The following is a 17,721-nucleotide window of genomic DNA, read 5'->3' on the forward strand; positions in this document are numbered from 1 at the left end:
ATATATTGATTCTTGCCAGATAGAAAAGATCATTAGGTATGTGCTGGGTGAAATAGCCACTAAACTTCCAACTTCAAAGTTTTGTTATTACATTCCACTACCTACCACAAAGGGCCATTGTGAAGATCAAATGAGTTAATGCAGGTAAAGTTCACTTCTTTATTCTCCAGCCTTGCACAATTCCCTGTGATCTACCTACTTGTGAGCTCCCTTCCACCTATACATCTGTGCTCAGATGCCTCCCTGTAGGTCAGAGGTTGTCAGACTCACAAAGTTTCCAAGTAAAACTAGATTAAAATGTAATTGGGAAATAATAAAAAAAATACAATAGAAAATAGAAAATGCTAATTTGTAATTTCTAAGAGAAGTTCCTATTTGAGTTTGATACCACTGCTACAGACTATCTTACATTTTTAGACCGTTCCATCTTCTAAATCAAATGATTTAGATGTGAAAAGGATTTTATAGAAAACTAAGGCAACTGAAGCTAAAGAAGCTAAGCAACTTTATCAAAACTCACACAAGTAATAAATAGTAGAATGAGATTTAAATGTAGACCAGGTACTGGCTACAAAGGTAGACAATCTTCTTCTAAATCTAAAAATATTTATTTACACCTCTCTTGTAACACAAATCAGACTGTAAACTCCAAAAGAGACAGAGCTTACTTAAGTTTTCATGTTCCCTAGTATTGCATAACAAAATTGGTGAGGAAGAAATAAAGGCAAGGAGGGGTTAGGTTAGGGGGAGGAAGCATGGAGCTAGGTATCATGCTAAGTACTAAGGATATTAAAAACAAGCAAAGAGACAGGGTCCCTCAGGAAATTTACACTGTAATACAAAAAGAGAACATATGAAGAGATGGCCAGGAAAGGAAAGGAGAGACCAAGCAGATGAAGTCTAGAGAATGAGTCGAGTTGGAAGTGAAATATATCTGAAGGCCCTCATTAAATGGCATATAATGGCCATATAAAAATATATAACAATATTCAACATATGAATAATTAATGAATTATATCCCTTCTCTCTCCCCTTAAAAAGGTTGTTCAGTTTTCTATGAATTTTTAAGTTCTCTATTATATTTAGTAGGCTATCTGTGGAATTATTTATGCCTATCCAACCCATAAGATTTATAGGCAAGATCCTATTCATAACTTTATTTTATCTTAATATAGGGATTTAAATTTAAAGAGAGAGAAGAATTAGTGCAAATTTATACTTGTCTCTAGACAATTTTTGGTAATTATTTGTGGAGAAATTAAAATTATATTACTGTTTTAAAAAAAGAAAGATATTTACTATTTCACAATAAAAACAACAACAACAACAACAAAAAAAAAACTTTGGGGTATTTGTTCTTTTAATCCAAATGCTCAAACAAAATAAACCAAAAACATCAGGAGAAACTCTAAGATACAAAGATTTATCTGTACAAAAATGAAAACTATTTAAAAGAAATCTGAAAGTTGAGCCCATAACCTGCAGTGCTTTTCCATTGACATCAGCTCCAATTGATGCTGCAGTCCCAATTGTATTTGGCACCATTCCAGTATTCATTTCACTCAAGTACACATCTGACATTGGTATCTTTAATTCATGGCTGGCCACCTGAATGACAAATGAAGAGATAACTTTCAATCCCCGTTGTGGTTATGATTTTTAACATACTCAAGGTGTGTTTTTTTAATATATATAATATATGTATATATTATATATAATAAATCCTAATTTATATTTTATAGACACATCAAAGAATATTCCATTTTAATTTTAGTTTTTTTAAACTTATATTACAGTCATTTTCCCTATTTATCCTACCCAGCAGAAATACCTTTAGATTTTAAAACCCTTAATCTTTATAGAGCATTAAATTTTGTCAAAGGTACATGAATTCAAATAAGTGGGATTCTGAATTTAACTAGAGTACAGAAAATTTTTTTTCTTACCTGTATCATTTTGGTGTTAAGCCCCTGTCCCAATTCAGTTCCCCCATGTGTAATTAATACAGACCCATCTGTATAAATGTGAACCAAGGCAGCAGCCTGGAAAACAAAAATAGAAACTGACTCTTTTTCTTACTTTGAAAGCAATCTTTATAAACTATGGCAATGTGGACCAAAGTGACTTATCAAGTAAAATTTTGCATAGTTTAATTCTAGCAATGATAGAAGTAAACTTGTCCTCAACAAATATAAAGAATATTTGTATCATCCAGGATAGCATGGGTTTTACTGAAGAATTTAGAAATAAAAGAAACTGAATGTACATCTAATTATTGGAATTTAGCCATGCCCCAACCATTATTTTCAGTATATTTTTCCAATACTTATTAAATATTTTCTGGGTACCCAATACAAAGCTGGTTTTTACTTTAATCAAAAAATAGTTATCCCAATTTATTTTGTAGCTCTTTAATATACACTTATCATGCAATCAATATTACAGCTATCTGTGGAGATGTCTCATCACCTTATTAATTGTAAATGAATTGAGGGTCTAGAAAAGTATCTTAGCTAAATTCTATCTCCCTTCAATAAATGCTTGTCTTATATAGGGCTAAATTGTATCCTGACAAGATTTGCTTTTTTTGTTTCTACCACCTATCTGACAAACTGATATCACTGCCTACAAATCAGAAGTGGGGGGTAGATGGAAAGGAAGGAGAGATAGGCAAGAATTATCCTTCTCTGGGGTCCATCTGGAAGAAGAGGAAGGCAAGTCTACTCCTTCCACCTCCATGCCCTCACAGACTTCAAACTTACAAGGATGAGTCCATTAGATGCAACAAATTGTGAGAAACTCTTTGCTTGGATTTAGATCCTTTAGCCTGATCTATCTAGGACTTGGTTTTATTGACTATCAATTGGCTATCATTTGAACTGTTAATTCTTTCTGTTGCCTCAGATTCCAATGACTGCTGTATTTTGATATACAGATATATGTTTTACCTCTGTTTTTTTTTCCCTGAACTCTGTGTTTACTGAGTTGTCATCTCTTATTACTTCTAAAATACCCCATTTACCTCTGGCCCTTTGTAAACACAGGGTGCTAGAAGGGCCACCTTCTCCTTCTTTCTTTTTTTCTGTGAGCTTCTAAGCTCCAATAGATGAGACATGGGTATAGTATAAAAAACTATGTCTAGGGTCTGGGCAGGTCTTGGGGAAATAGCACACTATCCTTCAAAAAACAAATGATGAATCCTAAATTTTGGTATACTCTTATGATCTTAGAGTTTATTGTTCTTTATTGACTTCAGCATTCCCTTGATCATGCTTGTGATAGCTATTAGTAATAGAGTCTCCCAGACCAAACCTTTTCTAGACATATCTGTCTCTTTATTACCTCATTATGTTCATTCTGGCATCGATGACTTTGCTCAAGTTATCTCTCTGCCTTCAATGCTTTTTCTACTCCCCCCTTCTGCTTATTCTAACCCTGTCAATTCTTCAAGACACAGCTTACATTCTACTTCTTCCATGAAGGCATTCCTGGAGACATCAGCTCACATTGATCCCTTCTCAGGACTTCTAGGTACATTCAGGTGAGTATCCATCCACCAGGATTTTATGCTCTTATTTAAATATTTCATGTTAGTTGACTTCTGAATCCCCAATTTGACTATAAACTCCTTGATAATGAGATTCGTTTTCTCTTATTTCTCACATTGCTACACAGAGTGCTAACCTATAAGAGTTTTATCAATAAATAGGTGTTAAATTAAATTGAGCTTTACCATTTCTTGATTCACAACACTGAGATTTTTCTTAGAGAGTCTGTAAATTAACTTCCGTTCCAGACATGATAGAAAATGTCTGTTACTGAATTCCAAAATAGACAGGCAGACTAGTGTCTCTTGTCATAAGACCACCCTCCCCTAATTGCTGCTCTATCTAGACAGAGTGTTAAATTAAGGCAAATTCTCTCCTACTGGCTTCTATCTGATTAAGAGGGAAAGTAAGTGCTTAATTCATTAAATAAGAATTTGTTAATTGCTTACAATGTGAAATAGCACGATGCTATATACAGACACAAAGATGTTTAAAAAAGAAATAATTCCTGCTGTAGCATATGTAAGTAAATACAGAATAGATACAAAACTAAGTGTGAAATATTTAAACATAAGATAGCTGAGGGAACATTAGCAAATGAGAGGATCAGGAAAGATCTCATGTAGAATATTTCTTGACAGATGACAATTCACAGATGAATTTACTTAACATGTTTAGAATTAAGACATTTTTTAAATTAATTTTTTAAAATTACCTGATGATAATATGTCTTTGGATATCCTACAGAGAACTTCATAGGAATGATGGAAATCCCTCTCTTCTTCCAGTAATTCTGTTGATTAAATAATTCTATAGCCTTTCTTCTGCTATAGTATGAAGATTTTTCCATACATTCATTCCAACATCTTATCAGATTCTTTGGATCAAATTGCTGTTTGTGGATTGTTCTATCAACAGTTTTGTACATGTTTAGTTCCCTAATCTGATGAAAAAATATATAGATATTACACCAAAGACCTGCAGAAATCAGGTTCATATTTGAGATTAATATATGAGTGTGTTCTATCAATATGGATCAACTTAGAAAAAAAAAAGTCATTTAAGGAACTACAGGAAAAAAAAACTTTTCTTACATAGAATGGCTGAGGTCAGGATGAAAAGAGGAAAAGAATAAAAGAAGATAGTAAGATGATTTTAAAAATAAGCTTTCAATAAAAAATGTATTTTAAAAAGAAGAAATGTTATGCAACTATGGGGAAAAAAAACAGTCTTGTCTCCATTTGATCTTTTCTTTTCTTTTCTTTTCTTTTTAAGTTACCTTCTCTGGTGGTAAATTACATTTCGCTGCCACAGCTGTTATCCAGTACTCTGTCACAAAGGTTCCCTGAGGAAAACCAAAGCCTCTGAATGCTGTATTGGATGGCAAATTGGTTTTGCAAGCCCAGCCTTGAACTCGGAGGTTGGGAATTTTATAAGCATTTTCCAGCTTGAGTAAAGCATACTCTATCACCTGAAATTTTTCCAAAGATGAACACTTATTTAGAATAATAAAATTATTAATATTGGGTGGCATTTCAAAGGATAAGCAATCCATTCTTCCTCCCAAAAGGCAAAATAACACCTAAACTACCAGGAATATGAACATCATGCTTTTCATAAAAATTTGGCCTCTAAAATTCATAATTGATCTTCAGTCTTCTCTTGGCTAGGTAATCCCAACTGCTTTTTTATCCTCTTTCCAAATCTTTTTTAATTTCTCTAGGTCTCTTTTAACATATGAAGTCTCAAATTATACCCATTTCAATCTTTTGATCAGGACCTAACAAATATGTCCTTATTCCTGCATTTAGTAGTTGGAATAACATTTATTTGCCATTCTATGAACTGTACTCTATTCCTGATAGTTCTTATTGAAAACAGATTGATCTCTATATTTCTGTTATTGAGGGTTGAGAGCTACATCACAGGAAGTTTTTATATTCTATTATTGTTCATTGATTATCTTAAAATTCCCTTCCTACCCCCAAAAGAGTTTACGGTATTCATTTCTTATTTTTAAATAGAATCCATTTTTGAGGACAAACTAAATGTGTGTGTGTGTGTGTGTGTGTGTGTGTGTGTGTGTGTGTGAATAGGCACCTTTGGAAACACCAAAAGGTATTACAAAATAGGGTTGGATTGTGGGAATGTAGCATCTTAATCCCATCCACCCAACTAAAACCCAAACATTAAAGGTCTATATATGTGGGATTCCAACTTAACTGGTAAGTTCTCATTAAACAGCTGATAAATAGATGATATATAAAGCACTTAGGAAAAGTCAACCACTGAGGTGTTAAGAGACCTTTGCTCTCCTCACCAGGAGAAACAGCTAAAGGCCTTTAACAATAGAATAGAAAAACATTAACATTGGAAATTTAATTGGAATATCTGAAACAAAATAGAAAATAATAATGGTCCTAACATTTCTTATAATCACTTACAGTTCACAAAGTACAATCCATACAATAATTCCACAAAATAGATAATGAAAATATTATTATATCTACTTTACAGAAAAGAAAGTTCAGATCTAAAGAAATCCAAACAAGGAGTAAATAAGAAAGCTACAACTTGGTCTTTGGGCTCTAAGCTCTTTCTAAATGTATTATTCATGTGGGAGTCATCTCTAGTTATCCTGATCTATATCTTGCCACTGGACCCAGATGATTTTGGAGGAGAAAGTGAAACGGGTGTCCTGTCTCTGCCATGGTCCTCTTTGAAAATGAAACAATAACCTGTGAATAGTTATAGCAGACCCATTGAGGATCTAACTGACCAGTTCCAGTTGTGTAATGTAGCAAGTTCGATAGTTCATTCATTTGTTTGATTGATCGATCCTTCCTTCTTTCCTTCCTTCCTTCCTTCCTTCCTATATAAAATCATTAGCTCAGATCTGGTCTTGCTCTCTTTTATTATAGATGGAAGAATTTTAATCCCCACAAATCACTCCATTATTTTCTTCTACTCAGAGTATTAAAGTGTTGACAGGAATGAGCCAAATGCAAAAAGCTGTCTTTATGGGAACAATGGCAGTATGAGAGGTCAGAACCAGATATATGCAACAAAAGGAAAGTGTGGGACTGGGAAATAGGGAAGAGAGATATTTATTTGTTCACATAAGCAGCTGAGCTGGAACTAGAATGAACAGAAATAAGAAGAAATAGTGAATTGAGGAAATATTTAACTTGTATACCATATGATTCTTCTTTTGCTAACTAGCTTTGTTATTACTCTACATTTCATCTACTGGTGACCCACTAAAATGAGATACTCCAACACACTACACTTACAAAGATCATTTAAAGTTGATTGCCCTTAATAATGAATGATATGGCACGTTTATATAAGTAGCTTACCATTTCTGATTCATCTGGTGTACATCCTCCATTAATATAATATTCAATATCTGCAGCCTCAATTTTGCCATTATTCATAAAGCCTACCTAGAATTGATAAGTAAATACATAAACATTTGAGAACAATTGGCATTTAAAGCACTATAGTGAATAAACAAATAAAAACATTGCATGTAAAATCACATAACATATTAATTTTTCCTTTAGAGTCTTTTCAGAGACCATTCTTTCCTTCATGATAATCCATAAAGAATGTATTGGTGTAGCATTCTGCAAAAGTTTGAAATCACAAATCCATCACGTTCTCATACTTTCTCTATTACTTCCTCAACATTAATTTCTTTGCCCACTCACTTTATATTTTCCAAGTAGTGGGTGGCGTCCTCCAGTAATCAGCATATCATCTCCACGCTCCAAAACAAAACGAATTGGGCGGCCAGTCCTGAAAGAAATGAATCAAACTTTTAGGGAAAAACCAAGAGAATAATAGACAATTGAGTCAGTCACTCACTCAATTAATAAACATTTGTCAAACATTTATATCAAGATACAGATACAAAGAAAGGCAAAAGTCTGATCCTGCCCTAAAGGAACTCAAAGCCTAAAGGAGACAACATACAACTATATATAAACAAACTATATACAGAATAAATAAAAAATAATCAACAAAAAGAAGTATCTAGATTTAAAAGAGATTTAGAAAGGATTACTTGAGATGGGGAAATTTAAGTTAAGACTTCAAGGAAGCCAAGAGGCAGAAATCTATGAAAATTCCCAGAATCAGGAGATGGAGAGTCTTGTGTAAAGAACAAAGGATGCTGAGGATGTCACAGGATAAAAGATTCTATGAAGCCATATAAGATATATGAAGACTAGAGGGATTGAAAAGGAAGGGAGTCTAGATTATCAAGAATTGTAAACACCAAACAAAGCATTTTGTACTTGCTCTCAGATTGAGGATTGAAGATATGGGGAGATTTCAGGAAGACTTTTTCTTCCCTTAATGATATAAAAAGCTCAAAGTCTAATGAAATCATTGTTCAAGTTAGTCTCAAGAAGTATTATAAAGTAATTTGTTTTATTTAAGTTTGAAAATAAAGAAAAAAATTAAAGTTTTCCTTATGGGTGAGAAAATCTGTAGCATTTATAATAGGTTCTTATATAATAGGCAGATAGATGGTCCAGTGAGCAGAATGCCAGGCCTGGAACCAAGAAGATCTGAGTTCAAATTTAGTCTCAAATACTTAGTAGCTATGTGACCCTAGGCAAATCAGTTAATCCTGTTTGCCTTAGTTTCTTCATCTATAAAAATAAGTTGAGGAGGGAAATAGAAATCCACTCCAGTATCTTTTCGAAGAAAAACTCAAAAGGGGTCATAAAGAATCAGACACAACTGAAAAAGGATTCAATAACAACAACCATATAACTAACATAACTACTATCATACTTGAATTAGTGGCTGATTTTTTCGAAATGTTAAAATCCTTCTTGAAGATTAAAGTTGAAACAGTAGAGTGAGTTGGAGGAGTACAAGAAGTTCTGTTTAGGAGATGTTGAGTTTGAAATGTCTATGGGACAACAAGGTGCAGATGTCCCAGATAGTTAGTGATAATTGATCAGAAGTAATAAAAGTAATTTTGAAATTTGAAAGTTTGGTGTGTTTTTTTCTGCCACTGAAAATTATTTTTGGACTGGAATGAACAAGACCCAAAAAAAAGCTTATACAGGATTGGTACTCAAGATAATAAAAAAATAAGTAATAAATTATGCTATTACACTAGAACAGTTCAATTCTCCTGGACCAAATGAACTACACTCTAGGCTACTGAAAGAATTGTCAGAGGTGATTGTCAGTGATGTTAAATGATTGTGGAGATATTATAAAATTAAGAATAGTAAATGTTGTCCTGATTTTTAATAGTAACAAAAAAAGAGAAAATTAAGTCTGCAAACTATGATAAGATTAACTTTACTTTGATTTCTGGAAAAATTTTAAAATGTCATTAAAAGAAGGTCAGTGAGTACTTCAAAAAGAAATCAAAAGTCACAATGGGCCAAATAGCTTCATAAAGAATAGGTTACATCAAACTAATGTATTTCCCTTTTTTGACAGGATTACCATAATAGTAGATCAGGGGGAAATGGTTTAAGCAGTTTGCCTAAAATTCATTAAGTCATTTGACAAAGTTCTTTATGGAGTTCTTATTCTTCTTTTTAAAAAAAGAGAAGAGACTTTTGTGTTAAAAGCAGGTGGATTTAGAACACATTGAATGGTTAGATTCAAAAAGTAGTCCTTAATAGTTTGGTATCAGCCTTGAAGGTGTCCAGTGAAAAGGATAGCTAATACATTGAAAGACTAAGACTGAATTCAATAGAATCTTGACAGGCTCACATAGTGGGCCAAATGTAATAAGATGAAATTTAATAGGGATAAAGTCTTAAGTATGAGTTCAAAGATACAATTTCACAAGTCCACAAATTGGGGAAGGTGTAGTGAGAAAACAATTTATCTAAAAATGAACTTGGGATTCTAGTAAGTTATAAACTCAATATAAGACAATCAAGAAAGATAATACCATATTACCTCAGGTTGCACCAAGAAAAGCATAGTAACATTCTCGAGTCAGGATATTCTAGAATATAATGCTCTGGAATGTTGCTATAGATGTCACATTTTGGAAAGACATTGGTAAGCCTTCTTAGCTTCTCAACAGTAATAGCAGCACTTCACTACCAATAATTGTGTGATTCAAACTGATTGCAAAAGTATTTAGTTATTGGTTTCTGTATTCTGTATTCTGTATTTCTCCCTCTTATCAGCTGCAAAAAATGGTGGCTAGCAATTCTAAGTACATGTCTGTATTTGTGTGTGCATATTTATATTGTCAATATGCATACAGTAACTCAAAATCTTTGAGAAATCTGCCTAGAAATCTCAACAATATGAAAATGCAATTAATCTGACCAGATTTGAGGGGAAAGGTAATCCAATCCTGTTTAATTTTCCCACAATAATTTCGGAATTGTTTTAGTACAACATTTCTAAAACTCTGCTTCAGGAAACTTTAATGTTCTATGTGATGTGAATAAGATTTCTATGGGAATCTATTGATACCAGTGAGATTTTTCCCTCTAAAATATTTAATATTGAAATTACAAGCTATTTTTTATTTCCTCCATTTTGTTCTCAATTTCCCAGACTCCCCTTTATGGTTGAGAGATTTCTATATACTGACCTAGCATTTATAGATTCAGTGAACATATCTCCACTAATCAACAAATTCTTATGTGCCAGAGTGAAGATATAAAGATAAAAATAAAATTATCCCTGCATTCTTGGAGCTTATATTCTATTAAAGGAATAACATATATATATATATATAATATCACTATTTTACATATATATATACATATGTGTATATATGTATGTGTGTATATATATATATATATATATATATATATTATATATATATATATATGCTAAGATAAAAGAGAAAATCCCCTCAAGGTATAAGATACAAGATATCTGTTTGAAAGTATGAAGAAAGGAGATGGAATTTCTTGTTTAAAGAATAGCAAAAAAAGCCAATTTGGCTGGCACATGAGTACATGAATCATAGAATACATAAGTCTAGGAAGACAGGTTTGAACTAGGTTGTGAAGTACTATGATGCAGAGAAACCAGAAGGCATTTTAGACAAAAGCAGTATTTAAAGTATTCAGGCAGGCACCAAAATGAGAAGTTCAACATATCATATCATTAAGTCAGTCTGATTTAATTAGAACTGAATGGGAATGGCATATTAAAATTAGGTAGTCTTATTTAAAAGTCACCATTTTGTTGAAAGAACATGAGACAAGTTTTTAATTTTATCATCTATAAGAATAAAATTCACAGTACCTACAGGATTTTGCTAAAATAATATTTTGTAACCTTTAAATTGTTAATATCCCATGATCTCTAATACTGAGAAAGTTTAATAAGAACTTTCTAGATGATTTTGGCTAGAAATTATCTGAAGGAAAGTGCTCCAGAGTTTCTATGTACCAAATCTTCTAGAGCTCAAAATATTAAAGTATAAATAAGATTTTTTAAAATTATGAAACTTAAAGAAAACTCACTTATTTGCTGCCACAGCAGCCACAGCTCCCAGTAGAGCAGGTTTGGTCACTTTACCTCCAAAACCTCCACCAGCCCGTCTCATGTGGCAGACAATTCTGTTTTTGGGAATACCTAAAGTGGATGCCACTTTTTCCTATGAGTCAGAACATAATTTGTTACATGCAGCATAATAATTCATCCAGAGTACAGGTTTTAGATAAGCTGCTTGTTTACTTATGAAAAAGAAATTTTTTTCTTCATGCAGAGCTAATGTATAAACAAAGCCCTCCAGTTATATTTCTCTAGGTATTAGAAGGAAAGTTGATTTGGATAAGAAAGGATAAACAGAAAAATGATTAAATTAAAATATTTCTTTCATCTTTGCAATACATAAAGATATTAACATTATTATTATCATGATTATTTCACTAAAATCCTATTGTGATACTTCTTAATGACTCAGAGGTGACCTTGGCTATTCCAAAAGAAGTTTGATTCTGGAAAGCCTTATACCAAGTGGAATTGACTTAGCTGGAAACAGGCAAAAGCCACATATTTGCATTTGTTTACATTTGTATGAGGCACAGTTAAGCTAAGAGCCATTAGGTTCAATGTTCGAAAGTTAGTCATTAGAGACTGTGGTGGTTTTGGCCACAGAAATTCCCCAAAATCATTTTCCAAGGAAAAAAGGGATTTTTGAAACATTTAACATTACTTTTCAGACTTTCTTTTCATCAATAATAATAGAACATGAAAACATGGAATAAAAAGATTACAATAAGCTTTCCTCAGCTCAGTCAATTCAAAACTTGCACAAGAGAAATCATCTTCCTTCCTGTTACATTGGGTTATCAAATCAAAAAGCCTTTTTCTGCAATTGCAAGAAAATCCTTAACACTCTTCACAACTTCAAACCATGGGATTGCAATAAAGGAACTTGGTCTCTAGAGAAGATACCAAAGTACAGTTTAATAGCCTGCATAAAAACCTTCACCTACTCTTTACATTGAGTTTCATATTCAACAAAGCCTTGGAGGAATGTGTTCCCTTTTCACCAAAACTTTTTTTTAAGCAATCAGGGTCACGCAGCTAGTATCATATTCTGAAACTAAATTTGAACTCAGATCCTTCTGATCCAGAGTCAGTTTTCTATCTACTGTGACACTTAGTTGGTCCACCACCACTTCTTTAAATCTCAATCTTCAAAGCTCAGCTCAAGGGCCACTTCTAATTACTTGATGTCTTTCCTATATCTCTTCTTTTATCAGTATATACTTTGTATTTATTTGTGTATATATGTTCCCATTGTTTTGTTTTTGTTTTTATATTCCCAGGGCCAAGCATCTTGGATGGCACATAATAGGCATTTAATGTTTGTTGATTGATTTATATAATTGTAAATTGGGGAAAAAAGGTATAAATGTGGAAAAATATAAATGACTATGATGTAATGAAATTTCACTGTATATGCTTTAAAGTGACTTTAAATACACTTGAAATTGATAGAGGAGCAATGTGACATTATGTACATACATAAAAGCAGCCTCAATTCAGGAAGAAAGCTATCTGGACTTGGTGTCTCCAGTTGATCTTTCTTGTTCCTAACCCCCATGGAATCTAGCTGTTAACTTTGTAATTCAACTGAAACTGCTTTCTCCAAAGATACCAATGATCTCTTAATTGACACATCTAATGGATTTTTCTCAATCCTCATCCTTCTTGATCTCTTTATTATTCTTGACATCCTCTCCTGTTTTGTTTTGTTTTTTACTACTTGTCTGACCACTTTTGAGTCTCCTTTGCTAGATCTTCCTAATTTTCCTATTATTGTCAAAAATATCATCATTTTAGCAGTCACCCAGGCTCAGTGCAATCCTTCATTTCTCACTTGAACTTACCCTACAAAGTCTAATCTGTTGCTAAGTCCAAATGTTTCTATCTTCACAGAATGCCTCTTATATGTATCCTTCTCTTCACTCACATAGGTACTATCTAAGTGCAAACTCTCATCACTTAATTCTCCTTACCTCAAGTATCTCCCCACTACAATTCAGTCCCCACTCAACTGCCAAAATTACCTTCCTAAACTTCAAGCCTGGCTACATCACCCTGCTTTCCATTTAATACAATCCAACGGCTACCTTTTACTTCCAAGATCAAGTATAAAATCTTATAGATGTTTTTTAAAGCCCTTCACAACCTTTTCCTTTCCTGCCTTTCCAGTCTTCTTAAACTTTACTCCCTTCTATGTGTTCTACAATATAAAGGCACTGGCTTTCTTTCTCTTCTTACCCCATTCACAATTCTACTTCTTTTTATTGGTTATCACCCATGTCTGTGATGCTCTACTTCTTTACCTTCATCTCCTGGCCTCCTTCCAGACTTAGCTCAAAATCCTACCTTAAGAAAGGGGTCTTTTCCCTTCCTGGCCTCCCTTCCCAAGCTAGTACCTTTCACAGAGATTGCTGCTTATTTACACTAAATATACCATATAAATATATAGATGTTTGCATGTCACTGCCCCATTAGAATGAAACAAAGGACCATGCTTTTGCTTTTCATTGTATTTTTAGTATTTCGGGCTAAGTATCTGTCACATTGTAAGCACATAATAATAATAATAAAGCTTACAGATTGTCTGATTGACTTGGCTATGACTCTTGGAAAATCACTTAATCTCAGCAACTCAGAGAACTATGGGACTATGAGTTGAAGAATAGTTCTTGATCTGCACTGATAGCGGGGAAAATTACAGATTCAATCCAAAATTTTAAAAATAAAATAAAATAAACACATATGTATTAGACAAATAAGTTGGAAGAATAGTTATAAAAGCCAGCCAGCCATAAAAGTCATTAGTGGATTACATGCACCAAACTTTAAAGAAACTAAGATTTGATATGAAAAATAGACAGTAATCTAATAGAAATTTGTTAGCAAATTTTGATATATTTAAAATATGTTCTGCCTATTCTTTGTATTTACATTTGACTTAACTTCTATAGAAAGTTTAATTTTAAAAAGAATTTTCAGTCTATTTACCTAGGTAAATATTGCAGTTAACATCAGGAACAAGGTAAACTTTTGGTGGGTAGTAAATAGAATTCAGGAACACTGCAAATTACATTTTATGGATCCATGATTTCTCAAAATATCAGTTAATGTAAACAATATTTTAGCCCAAAGATAACATATATACGCACTCTCTCTACAAATAAACAACTAGACTGAAGAGTGGGGAAATGATCTGTAAGTGAAATATTTAGGCTATTTAGTATTTCATATCTAAAAGGAAATATTTGCAAAAATCCCAATGTATCATGAACTCAATGGGTGACTGAGCAAGTCATAATTTTTGAGGGTTTTCCTTTAGTTATCTGTAGGGAAATGGAGTAAAACAGATGATCTCTAAAATCCCTTACTTCTAACAATCTGTGAATTCATTTCTATTAATTCCCTTAGCACTACTCTGAGATTCTATAATTTTATAAGGAATAAAAGAATGATAGAATGGTCAAGCCTCATTTGTGTGAACTGCATAGAAAATTGAAATTTGGAAAGTCCCACTATGCTTTGGTCAAAAGCAATTGCTATTTCATATCCACAAACAGAAAATGACATTCACATCATTAAAAGTTCAAATTCACAAGACATATCATTTTAAAGGACTTCACCTGCACAGATGCGGCATCTTGGCTTGATACATATATCTCCATCTCTTTATCCTCTGACCTTGGAATCACAAGAACAGTCTGTGTTTCCATATAAAAATGTTCTTGTCCTCCTACATGTACTTCACCTATTACACAAGGAGAAACAGCCAATATTGGGAGTTTAAGGGGAAAAATTGACATAGTAGATTCCCTTATGCCTTAAGGAATAAATATAAAGAATAATTAAAGACAATCCATCTTGTTTCTAGAGCATAACTATTCTTCAAACTGTCCTTCCATTATATCCAGAAAGATTAGAAATCACTTCTGGAATTCATTTGATATAATTGAGAAGATAAGTTTGCTTAAGAAAAAGAATTGCCCTCCAAAGTCAAATACAGGGACATGTCACTTCTAAGATGTTAGGGATTGGGGTGTTCTGGTTAAATGATGATTATTCCTTCATTCAGTTAAGCTATCTGGAGCACTGAACATCTCAAATTCATCAGTCTATCAACCATATATCTTTGATATATTCATCAAATGGAAAAACCGTAAAGATACTTAAAAAAACATAGAATAAAAATGCACACAAGTTCACCTCTTGGAGGGGGTAGGGAAGCAAAAGAGAAGGGAATATGCTTTTATATAGTTCCTCCTATGTGCAAGACACTGTGCTAAGCACTTACAAACATTAACTAATTCAACTCTCACAAAACTCCTAGGAGGTGGGTACTATTATTATCCTCATTTTGCAGTTGAAGAAAATGAGGCAAACATGTTATATGACTTTCACAGAGTCATATAGTTAGTGTCTAAGGCCATATTTGAACTCAGATCTACCCAATTCCATGCCCACTGCTCTATTATGTTAACTAGTTTCCTCCAATGACTTCAGTTAATTGAAAATAATCTGGTGAAGTATAGGTTGAAGATAAGAAAAATTTTCATAAAATTTCACCTAACCACAAAGCAATGCAAAAGAAAACAAAAAAAAAAAAAAAAGAAGGGGGAGGAGAAGAAGGAGAAGGAAGAAAAGAATAAAGCTTTAAACGTACATGGGAAATAATGAGTATCTGAATAACAAAGAGCACAGAAACAATTGAGCAATAGGGAAAAATAGCATTACCATCCAAATAGCTCTTGACACTCTGAAATATAGAATTATAAATGTGGAATCATGTGCTTATAATTGGAAGTGACCTTATAAGTCTTAATCCAACTTTTCATTTTACAAATGAAAATAATAACTTTAATACAGCACCACTAATAATTATTGTTATTGTAATTATAAATTTATAAATCATTTAGATTTATAAAGCACTTACTTTGTCCCAGGCACTGTGCTAAGTCCTTTATAATTATTTTCAAATTTGATCCCCACAACAACCTCTGCTGGTAGATTTTATTCTGATCCCAATCTAACAGTTGAGAAAACTTAGGCAAACAGAGATTAAGTGATTTGCCTGCTCAAAGTCAAGTTATCAGAACCAGTATTCTGGTATTCTGGGTCCAAATCTTGACTCCTTTCCAAAGTGCTACATTGCCTCTCAGTCTACAATAATTATAATAATTCAAAATAATGATAGCTCATCTATATATATATAGATAGATATATAGATATATATATAGATATATATAGATATAGTGCTTAAGGTTTGCAAAGTGTTTTACATATACAATCATTCAACAATTTTACACCACTCCAACCCAAAAATTATGTTGATGCTTAATAGTATGAGCTACTGTGAAATATGTTTATCTTACAAATAAAATAAGAAAAATGATGATTTAATAAACATAAAATGAAAAAATGATGGGTACTTAAAAATAAAATAGAATTAAAAATCAGGAAGTTAGAAAAAAATTTTTTTAAACAGTGAGATAGTTGAAAAATACTTGTCAAGCTATTGATGATGAAAATACAATTTTTTATATCTTTCCTCTGCCCTAGGAATAGATATATCCAGCTATACCTAGCTGAATAAAGCTAGAAGAAACTTTTCAGTATGCATTCGTGAGCTCAGGTTTTCTTGGGGTGTGTGACTGAAGTTCCAGTTTAAATCAGGTTCACCATGTAGGTGTGGTGTTTTTCTTCTTTAAAATATAATTGTTCTTTCTGGGAGCAGTTTCTTGGGGAGGTTTTCTGGAGACAGCCTTAGTTGCAGTTGAAAGTAATAATCACTCCAAAATGCAGCCAGGTGATAAAAGGCAAATGTTTATTTTCCTCCTTCTAAAATAGCCCGGTTACTTTTTCTTAGTGGCCTATCTTTCTGCTTGGTTCCAAGAGCTCCCTCTGAATGTCTCCAAATCCAAAGGTTTGTCCTTCACCTCCAGCCAGTCAGATGGAAAATGGAATGAATCTCTCTTGCCTCCTTCACTTGGGGCTGGGCAGCTTTCTGGAGAGCCTTTCAGACCAGCTTGGTCTCAGTGTGGGAAGTGCAGGAGCCCAGCCACCACAGTGGTGTGAGATGAAGTGAATCTGGTTGTGCCTCCAAGAGAAGGCTTGTGGGCTTCTGTATCTCCCAGAGTGCTCCTCTCCGACCCCTGACAATGTTCCGAAGTAATTCCTGGCTCTAGCTCAACTCCCACTCGTGGCTTCTTCTGAACTGATGCTCCTTCACTCTGAATCTTTTCAGCTGAACTCCCTTGATTGGCTCACTGAAGCTCTATTTATGCTCCTTCTCCAAGTTAGGGATTATGGGATATGAGAGAGTGGAATTATGGGTTTCTCCCAGAGTGCTCTCTGGCTCTGAGAGCTTCAAGGGAGGTGTGAATTCGGATATTTCATACTAAACCCTGAAATCTCCCAATGAGTAAAGGTGTGAACACAAGCATTGTTTCTCAGTTCCACTTAGTACCTTGCTTCTTCTGGCCCATAACATCTCCTTGTAGGATCATATCAATCATACTGAACCATGCTAAATTAGATAATTATTGTCTCTATCAATTCTAATGACTTAACAGTTTGTAAAGATTCCAACATGTAGGAGCATTGCATTAAAGATTTTTAAAATTTAAATAAATTAATTTAATTTAATTTTAAAAATATTTAAATT

The 17,721-nt window shown here is 33.2% G+C and overlaps 1 protein-coding gene across 3 annotated transcripts in view; it reads right to left on the minus strand.

Annotated features, from left to right (window-relative positions):
* Positions 1-17,721, minus strand: part of LOC127554414 (aldehyde oxidase 3-like) — an 83,364-nt gene that overhangs the window by 24,314 nt on the left and 41,329 nt on the right. For 2 of the 3 annotated variants that reach the window (XR_007951980.1, XM_051985905.1), the window contains exons 21-28: positions 14,684-14,808; positions 11,030-11,163; positions 7,262-7,349; positions 6,908-6,994; positions 4,828-5,019; positions 4,264-4,491; positions 1,947-2,042; positions 1,480-1,608 (exon numbers count right to left, since the gene is read on the minus strand). Coding sequence is in view for 2 of the 3 variants with exons in the window: in XM_051985905.1 (XP_051841865.1) it covers positions 1,480-1,608; positions 1,947-2,042; positions 4,264-4,491; positions 4,828-5,019; positions 6,908-6,994; positions 7,262-7,349; positions 11,030-11,163; positions 14,684-14,808 (1,079 nt within the window). In the remaining variant the exon portion in view is untranslated. The remainder of the gene's footprint in view (positions 1-1,479; positions 1,609-1,946; positions 2,043-4,263; positions 4,492-4,827; positions 5,020-6,907; positions 6,995-7,261; positions 7,350-11,029; positions 11,164-14,683; positions 14,809-17,721) is intronic. The other variant, XM_051985906.1, reaches the window with a different exon arrangement.

The sequence above is a fragment of the Antechinus flavipes genome, chromosome 3 (genome assembly GCF_016432865.1).
Source record: "Antechinus flavipes isolate AdamAnt ecotype Samford, QLD, Australia chromosome 3, AdamAnt_v2, whole genome shotgun sequence".
Lineage (NCBI taxonomy): Eukaryota > Metazoa > Chordata > Mammalia > Dasyuromorphia > Dasyuridae > Antechinus > Antechinus flavipes.